Source organism: Aotus nancymaae, unplaced genomic scaffold, assembly GCF_030222135.1.
Source record: "Aotus nancymaae isolate 86718 unplaced genomic scaffold, 86718_ANA_hifiasm-v0.15.2.pri h1tg000014l, whole genome shotgun sequence".
Taxonomy (NCBI): domain Eukaryota; kingdom Metazoa; phylum Chordata; class Mammalia; order Primates; family Aotidae; genus Aotus; species Aotus nancymaae.
This window is the reverse complement of record NW_026988425.1, coordinates 68039088-68051384: the sequence shown is the minus strand read 5'-3', so window position 1 is coordinate 68051384 and position 12297 is coordinate 68039088. Positions and strand designations below refer to the sequence as shown.

Below are 12297 nucleotides of genomic sequence, written 5' to 3'. Positions count from 1 at the left end.
CACCTCAGGCCAAAAGGACCAGCAGAGAACAAGCTGCTGGGAGAGTCAAATTTACACCAAATTTTGGCTCCTTATTTCCTAAGTAGACCCTAACATGGTCCTAGAAACACTTTTCTTTGACAACAAAACTTGTGGGAGCCAATAGAAAAGATACTTTTTAGTCATTAATTAATCATGTATTGGGTGCCAACTATGTGCCAGACCCTGAAAAGAAAGGAGAAGGGAAATCTGGGGAAATCAAATTATGAGGCCCCACAAACTGTGAGCTCTTGTTTTGAAAACAAAGTCAACTGGTGGCATTGACTGTGTTTACTGGAATATCTACTCCCCTGAGCACCAGGGGCCCAACATCAATCCCTGCCTAATGCTATAGATTTTCTACCCACAGAATGGTCTTCAGGATATTAAGTGTTCATGAAAAACTAGAATAAATTACAAAAAGACAACATTAGAAAATACTAATGCTAAATGTTAAACCAAGTTAAGCAGGCAGTGAAAGGGGTGGAATGCTACAGAAGTGATAAAATATGGGTGGTTGTGTTTTCCTTCCTTACGCTTTTCTATGTGTTCTAAATTGTCCACAGTGGGCCTGTGTTACTTTTATGATAAGAAAAAAAAAAGTTAATTTTAGAAACTGACACAGAGAAAAGTAAAATAACATATAAATACAAAAATCATATAAATGATTCTGAACTAGAGTAGGGTGGACTCAGGCTTCCGCTGTGAATTAGAGAGGTGCTGGCTATTGAACTGTGTGGGTAAAAATAAGGAAGGGAAAACTGCAAGTTTCGGAAGTAGTCATCTCTGCTGACAGTTATAGCAAAGCACCAGATGACAGAGCAGCCACTACTCGGGTTTGAAGCCAGCTCTGCCTCTTACTATGCGTATGACCCAACGTCCATCGATGGATGAATGAACAAACAAAATGTGGCACAGACATACAATGAAATGTTATTCAGCCTTAAGAAGAAATGAAATTCTGACACATGCTACAACATAGATAAACCTTGAAGACGTTACGCTAAGTGAACTAAACCAGTCACAAAAAGGCAAATACCATGCGATTCCACTTATATGAGCTACTTAAGAGTGGTCAAATTCACAGAAACAGAAAGTAGAATGGTGGTTCCCAGGGACTGGGAGAAGGAAGAAATGGGCAGTTATTGAACAAGTATAAAGTTTCGCTTTTGCAAGATGAAAATGTTTTGGAGACTGATTGCATAACGATGCGAATATACTTAATCATACTGAACTTAAAAATGGTTAAGACAGCGCATTTTATGTATCTGTACTTTACTGCAAATTTTTTAATTTAAAAAACAAGTTTAGACATATGTAAGGTCATTCAATGCAGCTCTGTTTGTAAGAGCAAAACTTTAGGAACAATTTAAATGTCCATAAGTTGAGGAGTAGTTGAACAAATTGTGATATGTCTGTGCCATGCTATACTACACAGCTGTAAAAAAAGAAGAAACTCTCCATGTACTAATATGCAAAGATCTCCACTTAATAATGCTAAAAAAGCTAAATGCAGAACAGTATACTCGTTATGGGTGTGCCATCAGTGTCTAAAAAGGATGGAGGAAGGGAGTAAGAGTATAATGTGTTTATGTTTGCTGGCATATGCATAAAAAACTCTGGAAGGAACAGAAATAATTTATAGTAATGGATACGTATAGGCAAGGTAGTATGGTAATCAGACAAGTAGGAAAGGGGTGGGTGGGAATTTTTTACTGCTAAACCCTTGCTAGTTATATTCTTTTATTTTTGGACCATATGAACCTATAATTTTTTTTTTTTTTTTTTTTGAGACGGAGTTTTGCTCTTGTTGCCCAGGCTGGAGTGCAATGGCACGATCTCAGCTCACTGCAATCTCTGCCTCCCGGGTTCAGCAATTCTCCCACCTCAGCCTCCCAAGTAGCTGGGATTACAGGCATGCACCACCACACCCAGCTAATTTTTTGTATTTTTAGTAGAGACGGGGTTTCTCCATGTTGGTCAGGCTGATCTCGAACTCCTGAACTCAGGTGAGTCGCCTGCCTCGGCCTCTCAAAGTCCTGAGATTATAGGCATGAGCCACTGCGCCTGGCAGAATCTATAATCTTTTCAAAAATTTAATGAAGAATTTGAATTTTAAAACTACATAATTGTTATTCAAAGTAAAAATTCTTACTGACATAGCTCAATCAAAATTGGGATATTTTACTGACTATGAAGATACACAGTTTCTCCAGTTTGTGCCCATTTCACAAAGGATATTCCAATGTCGCTGCTCACGGCTGACAGCCAACAGGAAGGTCTCAGCAACCATCTCAGCTGAATGAAGTCCACTCACTTACCTTGTCAACAGCTTTCAAGTCACAGCCTGCCTTCAGCAGGGTTTCCGCCAGTTCCACATTTCCTCGATCAGCAGCTACATGCAGAGGAGTTTGCCGCCTCTGCCATGAAATTAAGGAGGGGAACCAACTTGGATGGTGAAAAGACAAAGGGAAAGTAGAGCCATCCTATTTAGGCTCAAGGGAAAACAGAGGTCGTACGTTTTTAAATGGATATGGGGGCATGCATTGCAGTATTATTTGCAATAGTGAAAAACTGAAAGGAAATTACATGTTTAACAAGGAGACTCACTAGATAAATTATGATACATCCATATATTAGAATAATAGGTAACCATGAAAAATTATTTTTAAAAAATGATTTAAATACTAGGTACCTAAAGTAGTCAAATGTATAGAGACAGAAGTAGAATGGTGGTTACCAGGAGCTGAAGGAGGAGGAAATGGGAAGTTACTGTTTAATAGATATGGAATTTCAGTTTGGGAAGATGAAAAATGTTCTGTAGATGGATGGTGGTGATGTTATACCACAATGAATGTCATTAATGCCACTGAACTGTACACTTAAGGTGGTTAAAGTGGTAGATTTTGTTATTTATGTACTTTACTACAATAAAAATAATTTCAAATAATTTTTTGAAAATAAAAAAATGCTTTTGATATAATGTTTGAAACTTTAGGAAATAATACTAGCTGGTTGAGCTTGATTTAATTAAAATATATAGAGGGAAAGAGAAGAAAATACAGTACATAAAAATGTTAATGCTAAGGTCTAGATGAATGGATTAGAGTTTATTTTTATTGCCTTCTTAATGCATTTCTCTGTTCTCTAAATTTTCTACACTATAATGTATAAAGGAGTACAAGACTTCTAATTTCCTTCTGGAGTAATCATTTTCCTATCAAGAGGATAAGAGTTTCAAAAGAAATATCTGAAATCACAAGAAAATCACCTATCTTAACCTCTCACCAAAAGGAATGCAGATGTGAAGACATTTCTAAAATATTAGGGCAGAGAGGAGCCTTAGATGTGATCTAGCCCAACTCCTGAACCAGAAAAGGGAAGCAGCTTCCCCAGGGTCACAGAGGTGGGCAATGGCATGTGGACCACTACTCTTCCCACCAGAGCACAGGGCTAGCATGCTGGAGATACTACCAAAAAGCATTTATTTATTTATTTATTTATTTATTTTCTTAGAGACAGTTTCTTACTCTGTCACTCAGACTGGGAGTGCAGTAGCGTGATAATAGCTCACCGTAACCTCAAACCCCCGGGCTCAAGCAATCCTCCTTTCTCAGTTTCCTGAGTAGCTGGGACTACAGGCTCTGCTAATTTTTCTTTTCTTTCTTTTTTTTTTTTTGTAGAGATGAGGTCTCACTATATTGCCCAGGCTGGTTTCAAACTCCTGGCCTCAGGCGATCCTCCTATCTTGGCCTCACAAAATATTGAGATTACAGGTATGACCCAACACACCTGGCCTCCAAAAAGCATTTCCTAAAGGCTTACCTTCAAATGGCAGTGTGTCTAGGTGTTTGTCATTCAAGACATTCCACTTATACTGACAAACCTATCAAAGATCTGTACCGCCATGGAACAAAGGCAGAAATGGAATCTATCAAGTCCAACAAAACCCATTTTAAGAACACTGCTACAAGTCTAGAAGGCAGGGAATGCACTGAAACATGAACAGGAGTTATCTTTCTTTGCTGGGGACTTCAAACACATTCAGTGTTTTTAGTTTATGTTTTTTAAAATTTTACATACATAGTTTATATTTAAAATATAAATGTTCCTATTTTATATGTGTATTATGGGTCTAACAAAAAATTGAGGTGATAAAGTCTGGTTCTGTAAAAGGATAACAAGCCTAACAAACACTCCTTCCCTAGAGTGCATCTAGCCAGTTCTGTCAAAACCAGTATCACACGAGAGCACAAGGCTCTGTTTATTTAGCAAAGATTTTGCCCATTGGGAAAGATTCTAGATATTAATATAGTTGAATACATAAGTATATTTAATAACAAGAGGAGATTGTTTTTTTCCCCAAAAAACTTTTGGGATAGGTAAAGGCAGGGAAGGAGGCTAGGTTCCCTGGAGAAGGGAAGGGACAGAAGTACAGGTAAATCTTCATTCAGCTCAGAGCAAAACTTAGCTCATAGGTGGGAATTGGAGGAGACTGCAGAGTTAGGAGTCAATGTTCTGGTTTCACAGTGCATTAGGAGAACATGCAGGCATGCCCACTGCACCGTGGCTCCTCCCTAAGCCGGAGGGGCACTGCAGAGGCTTCTCTGGGGAGAGGCAGCCAGAAGAACTCATCCGGCCTCAGGATCCCCGGAAAGGCTCCTCTTGCCACTCCCCTACATCTCCTGGAAGACGGCAGGCCAGCCACAGAAGAGCCCCAGAGAGCAGGCTCATCCAGTGCCCACCCCCATTCTCTTCATGATTCCACTGCAGCTTTCCCACTTCCAGCCAGTGATGGATTGCTTTAATGAGTCATTTGACTCTGCTCCAGTTGATTGAACTTGTGATGATTTTTCTTTTATTCCAAGAGGTCTCTTTTGCCTTTAGGCAAAGAGAAGACACATTTACTGTCTTTAATATAGAAACAAAGCTTCCTTCTTGTGGGGGAAAGTCTCCCTGCCAATTACAATATTTCACTCTGGAGGAGTGGTTTTTGATTTAAAGAGCCTCTGGCCATTTAGCTCTGAGCTACTGTTTTTCTATCAAAAGTGCTGGGCCTGTTAAAAATGAAGGATTTAATCATGCACTGGCTAAACTCCAGTTGCGTGGCTGAGAAAGACAAAAGTATGTGTGTGGGCATGGGGATGCAGTGGGACTTACAGAAGGAGAAGGAGAAGGATAAAAAGGATGCACATGTTCCTCTCAGGAATTTTTAGGTACCTTGAACTTGATCAGAACTCCCCATAAACACACACTGTGTTGAAACATAAGAAAATAGACTCTCCCAGCTCTGATTTGCCTGGCTTACCTGATTTAAGACGTCAATATCATGCTGTGCACTTAATAAGCTGTTTACAACTGTGATGTGGTTGTTGATAACAGCTAAATGAAGACGGGACTCCTTAGGCTGCAAGAGATAAATAAAAATGTCAAATCCAAAAGGTTCTGGCTTCATTACTCAAATCAAAAACCAACTCATTTCAGCAGCTATTTCCTAATGATCTCCCAAGTACTGAAACTGCCCATTCTAGTGGTGACCCCCAGTAAGTGTTCAGCATTTATTGCATCCCAAGGCTTTGAAGCAAACTTGCTCCCCAGCAAACGGCTCACCCGCTTTGTTCCTTCTGGAACTACATACTAAGCACCTACTATGGACCAGGCTCTTTTCAGGTTGCCAGGGATTTAGTGTGAACAAAGCTCATTCTCAGGAATCTTCCAATCTAGTGGGGTAAGGAAATATTGATATTTTTAAGTCACATAAATACAGAATACAATTAAGTGCTTTGGAGGTAGAAGAGCCAGTGTGGGGTAGGGGGAAGATTGACCTTTCAGGAGGTCAGAAAAGACTTTTCTGAAGAACTTACATTTAAGCTCAGATATGAAGGATAAATAAGTGTTAAGTAGGCCGAACCACAGGACTTCTCAGAGCCTTCAAAGAGCTAAAGGGCAATGAGAGTAGCCACAAGGGTAAAATCATTGCATATTTGGAATTTCCTGCATTGATGTGCTCTGGAGCCCTGACTCCTTAGCGTATCCCCCTTGCTCAGGGGCACCATCCTCAATGCTCAGCCCTCCGTGCATAGAGTCCAGCCACAGGGTGTTCACCAAGCCCTCTGCAGCCTGCTCTTCTGTTCTCTTCCTTTGTGGCTAAACCACCTGTCTTCCCAGTCACAGCCCTTCATGGAGCCCCCGGCCCTTCTCACTCACTCATCCCTGTGAGGCTGGTTGCCTCACTGGGAGCTGAATGGACACGCCCTTCTCTCTCTGCACCTGAAAACTACGTCACCATTCTGAGCGCATTACTCAGCGTTTGCCCTCTCCACGCAGGCTCCCCCTTGCCCATTTCCGCATTCCAATCTCAGCCCTGCACCCACCAAAATTTTGAAAAAGCCCGCCAAAGACCTGCCCTATGGCAAGCTTGCCCCGTACGTCCTCGACCAGCCCCTCGTCCGTGCCCAGTCCCTTCATATCCAATGAAATTACCTCCTCTTTGTCTCCCCGCAGTCGATCAGCTACCTCCACTCCCTATAAAACCCCACGTCCCAAGAAGAGAAGCGCGACTTCTCCGGCCCCTCCTGTTGGACCATAGAACCTCGCCCAGGAGCTGATTAAATTTCTTTATTCCAATAACTGGCCTCAGTTGCCTCATTTAAACCTCAGTTGCTTCATTCAAACCTTACAATCCCCACCACTGGCTTCTTCCCCAGCCCTTTGCCTCTAGGCTCCCCTGCTGCTGCAATCCCACCCAGCTGCCACTGGCCTGTGGAGAGAAGACAAGCCTCCAGTAGAGACTGCAGCTGAGAGGGGGGGAAAAGGGAGGGAAGAAGCAATGAAGGGAAGTGAGGGCAAAAGCGATTAAGGCATGAGAGAGAAGGAGGCATCATCCAGCATGATGACAAGGGAAGGATGGGGATACTAGGGGAAGGTGGGAAAGGGTGTGACAGCGAGGGCTGAAGATCCAGTGACATTGTGCAGATCAGGAGCTGAGTGTGGAGTGAGTGGAGAGAGGGAGGAGGTACCTGCGAGGGCGAGTGATTAGGATGAGTGCAGCGTGGCTCAAGTGGAATAGCAGATATTAACGATATGCATCAGACACACTCAGCACATTCTCATTGTGGTGCTTACTACACACTAATTTCCCCAACAGTTTATTTTTTTTTCAGAGATGGGGTCTCATTCTGTTGCCCAGGCTGGAGGGCAGTGGAGCCATCGTAGTTCACTATAACCTGAAACTCCTGGGTTCAAGCGAACCTCCCACCTCAGCCTCCCAAGTAGCTGGGACTACTCATGCACCACTGTGCCTGGCTAATTTTTAAATTTTTGTAGAGATGGGGTCTTGCCATGTTGCCTGGGCTGCCCTAACAGTTTATACTCTGTTTTAAACACCAGCCTGGCAGTTTTTCAGAAACCATGTTAATAAACCTAGAAGTTTGATCTCATATTCCCCACTTCATACATGAGACACAAGGAGGATCAGTAACTTCCACAAGGCCATGCAGCAAGGAAGTGGCAGACACAGGACTTGAACCCAGACCCTTCTGACTCTACCATCTGTACCAGGCTCCGTCTCAGGAGATGGGGGTAGGTGGATGGAAGAGAGACCATAGTGAGTTGGCAAGAGTGTCACCAGCAGATGGAGGGAGGGGAGACGAGGGGACAGATAGAAGACCACAGCTGAGTAAGTCAGAGACTGTCAGAGGCCAACAAAGGTCAAGGCAGACAGATGGTGTGAGCAGGGCCGTGAAGGCAGCATGAAGGGAAGAATTTCTGTATAGGTCCCTTCTGCCCAGGAATAACCTCGAGGCACTAAGCATGAAAACCGAGAAAACATCCACATTGCAAAGAAGTGGGCATTGTCCTTGCTGGGGCCACCCGCCTTGCAGTGGCCCAGCTCCTCCTGGGAAACAGGAAGTGTCCTTGGACTGAACCAGGTAAGTTCAGAGCCAATTCCCCCAACACTATGCTCCAAAAACTATCAGACATGGTTTAAATCATATCCCTCCTCTCGAGTTAATACAATAAATAGTAATGGCTCAGCAAGATCAGAGGAAATCATATTCTCAACAGAGAAATGAAAATAGAGTGGAAAAATAGAAGCATGTTTCTTGTTTAATTCCAACACAGAGGGCCTTTTGTTAGTTCTGCCAAAGCCAATTCAAACGTCAGAAAACCTGAATCAGTATAAAGAATTGACTTTCAAAAGAAAAGCAAGATTATTCAGTGAAGGGAGAAAAATTATCACTCTTCTTGATATGTATAACTGCTTCATTATTTTCCCAGACTGATAAAATTAATAAAAGCGCAATGGCATCTCTAGACATATGAGAAAGCTTTATTGCAGCAAATACAAATATTTAAACCACAAAGATTTCATTTTGTTCAGGAACTTCAATGACTTTCTAAAATTCATCCCTCGGATTTTATTTCTCAAGATTAAGACTCAGCCTCCAAAAGAAATCAGCCAGCCTTCCCAGAAAGAATTCCTCCCTTGTGAAACATCTCATCTCCTACATGTATCTGCAAGGGGCATCTCCCTGGCACAGCCAACCTCATGGCGCCAGGACCAAACCCTGTGTCATTAAAATAAACTCACTTCCACTTTCGGGTGCAGATCAACGTTCTCACGGAGAAGAAAATTAACAAGGGATGCATGGCCGTTCCTGGTTGCTATCTGCAAACTACTGATACTGAGCTGCAAGAGACAATGGAGAGGGCAGGGAGGAACTCCCATTATAATTCAGCATGCTTTCTGGGGTTTATCACACAGTAATCAGTTAATACAATGAAATAGTACAACTACAGTCGTGCATCACATAACAGTGATTTGGTCAATGACAGACCCACAGTGGTCCCATAAGATTACAATGGAGCTGAAAAATTCCTATGGCACTAATATTTAACCACTGTGTTACTATGCTGTACAGGAGCAATAGCTATACCATAGGAGCCTAGGAGCAATAGATATACCATATAGCCTAGGTGTGTAGTAGGCTATACCATCTAGATTTGTGTAAGTACATTTTATTAGGTTTACACAACAAAATCAGGCATTCCTCATAACATTTCCCTGTCATTCAGAGACGCATGGCTGTATTTAAAAAAGAAAATCCGGCTGGGCACAGTGACTCATGCCCGTATTTCTAGCACTTTGGAAGGCCAAGGTAGGTAGATCACTTGAGCCCAGGAGTTTGAGATCAGTGCTGGCAACATGGCGAAATCCTGTCTCTACAAAAATTAGCTGGACTTAGTGGTGTGCGCCTGCGGTTCCAGGTACTCAGGAGGCTGAGACTGAGGTGGGAGGATGGTTTGAGCCTAGGAGGCAAAGATTGCAGTGAGCCAAGATCATGCCACTGCACTCCAGCCTGAGCAACAGAGTCAGACCCAGTCTTTAAATAAATAAATAGAAAATCAAAATCCATTGTGTTTTCAATTATTCGGGTGGGGGAGCTATTAATAGGTTGGTGCAAAAGCAATTGTTGTTTTTACCTAATTGTCTGTTTTTTTCTAAGTGTCTCCCATAAAAGTGTCAGAGCCCTAGGGAACATCTGTGCAACAGACTGAATGTTTGCATACCTCCCACAATTCATATGTTGAAACTCTAATCTCAGTGTGATGATGATAGGAAGTGGGGCTTTTCAGAGGTCGAATTACCTAATGTCGTTGACTGATTAATTGTAAGATTGCGGCCGGGCGCGGTGGCTCAAGCCTGTAATCCCAGCACTTTGGGAGGCCGAGGCGGGTGGATCACGAGGTCAAGAGATCGAGACCATCCTGGTCAACATGGTGAAACCCCGTCTCTACTAAAAATACAAAAAATTAGCTGGGCACGGTGGTGCGTGCCTGTAATCCCAGCTACTCAGGAGGCTGAGGCAGGAGAATTGCCTGAGCCCAGGAGGTGGAGGTTGCGGTGAGCCGAGATCGCGCCATTGCACTCCAGCCCGGGTAACAAGAGCGAAACTCCGTCTCAAAAAAAAAAAAAAAAAAAAAAAAAAATTGTAAGATTGCTACAAAGTATTTTCAGGTCTTTCAAATAAGGATGCTGTTGGAAATTGTTTTCCCAAAATGGCTGCATTGGTATCTCCTGTCCCACAGGGTCTTCTGCAATATGACCTTGCCACTCCCCTCATCAAGAGGTGGGGTTTATTTCTTCACTCCTTCGAATCTAGGTAAACCCTGGGTGGAGCCCTCGTGAAGAAGATTCGTGCCCTTGCAAAAAGAGGCCAGAGAGCTGGCTAGTTCTCTTTGTGCCATGTGAGGCTACAAGAAGAAGACAGCTGTCTGTAAACCAGGAAGAGGGCCTCATCAGAACCCTATCTGCTAGCACCCTGATCTCAGACTTCCAACCTCCAGAACTCTGAGAAATAAATGTTTGTTAAGTCACCCAGTTTTAAGGTATTTTTTATAGCAGCCTGAGCTGACTAGGATACTATGCCTAGGACAAATGTGAGTTAAATCCTCATTTCCTTTCTCCCAGGAGGTATGAAGTGGACTAGAACCAAGTCTTCTCTCTGCGCACCTCAGCAAAACCCCTCTTTGAACCAAAATAGGTGACTTAGTATTGGCCCCAGGAAAGGCCTCAGTTTCCTGCGGCCCTGTCTGTTTACTGCCAGTGTCCCCTGTGCTAGCAGACATTCAACGCTCAGCATAATTTCTATGTGCAGCATTCCCCCTTCATCTTCTTATTCAGCCCCTTCACTATGTGAAGACACCTGGTAGCTAGATGGCACACCACTTCAGGGGATGGTCGGCTCTGGGCGCTCCTGCCATACTCCAAATGGCCCAGCATGGTGCCTTACAATAATACAAGATCAATGAATTGGTTGCTGACTGATTAATGGTAAGATTGCTATGAAGTATTTTTACATCTTCCAAATAAAGATGCTGTTGGAAACTGTTTTCCCAAAATGGCTGCATCTCCTGTCCCACAAGCTTGTCTCCAATATGATCTTGCCACTCCCCTCATCAAGAGGTGGGGTTTTCCACCTCACTGAATCTGGGTCGACCCTGTAACTGCTTTGACCAATAGAATGTGGCAGAAGTTCCAACGTGCCAGTTCCAGGCGAGGCCCCTGACTAGCCTGGCAGCTGCTGCTCTCTGCCTTTTGTCATGTCTGCTCTTGTAATCCTTCCTCTTAGAGGACAGTTTCCAGGCTGTAGGCTGGGGCACATGGCGAGGCCCAGGTGAGCTCCCAGCTGACAGCCAGCATTAACTGTCAGGCATGTGAGTGCACTCTCTTGGATATCTAGCTCAGGTAAGCCTTCAAAATCCTGGCCAACTTCCAACTATAATCACATAAGAATCCTCTCAACAGAGCCCAGTCAACCCACAGAGCCATGAAAATAATACTAAATTGTTATTTTAAGCCCCTGGACTTTGGGTTGGATGGTTATGAAGCAATAGATAATGGAACAGATGCCAACAGGAATGACCTATCTCTGACCAACTGAAATCTAGCTTGCATGATGCTAAATGCCTATATGACCTTGGATAAGTGGCCTCAAGTACGGACCTCTTTGTCTTCATCTGTAAAAATGGCATAACCCCCATATTAGTTTTCTATTGCTGTTATAAAACATTGCCGCAAAATTAGTGGCTTAATAAAAATGTATTATTTCATAGTTTGGGAGGTCAGAAGTCTGAAATGGATACCACTGGGCAACTAAAAAAAAAAAATGTTCACGGGCCTGTGTTTTCTTTCTGGAGGCTCCACATCCTTGTTTCTTCCAGGTTTTAGAAGCCTCCTGTGTTCTTTGGCTCATATCCTCTTGCTCCATTTTCAAAACCAGCAATAGTTAGCTGAGTCCTTCTCACACTGCATCAGTGACATCCTCATCTGCCTCCCTCTTTTACTTTAAAGAACCCTCAAGATTACATTGTGTCCAACTAGTAATCCCAGAGAATCTCATTTTAAGATCAGCCAATTAGCAACCTTAATTCCATCTGCAATTTAAATTCTCCTTTGCCATGTAACATAACATATTCACAGGTTCCAGGAATTGGGATGTGAACTTCTCTGGAGGTGGGGATCCTTATTCTACCTACCACATCATCCTACCTCTTTCTCTGAAATCACAGTACTACTGGGAGGATATAGGAGCCACTAAATGTGTATGGTAACCATAACTATTATTTTATCCATTCCACACACACACACAAAATACTGAGCACCTATTTTGTGCCAGGCACTATGATAGTGAAGAGATATGCTGGTAAACAAAACTGACACGATATCTGACATTACATTTCAGTGGTGGTGGACAATTGATTGATCCATAGATT

The 12297-nt window shown here is 42.9% G+C and overlaps 1 protein-coding gene across 1 annotated transcript in view; it reads right to left on the bottom strand.

The window, feature by feature from the left end:
* The window catches only part of ANKDD1B (ankyrin repeat and death domain containing 1B), a 51116-nt gene that overhangs the window by 10475 nt on the left and 28344 nt on the right, over nt 1-12297 (bottom strand). Inside the window, 3 exon segments of the mRNA XM_012462141.3 lie at nt 2340-2438; nt 5327-5425; nt 8612-8710. Coding sequence (XP_012317564.2) covers nt 2340-2438; nt 5327-5425; nt 8612-8710 — 297 coding nt within the window.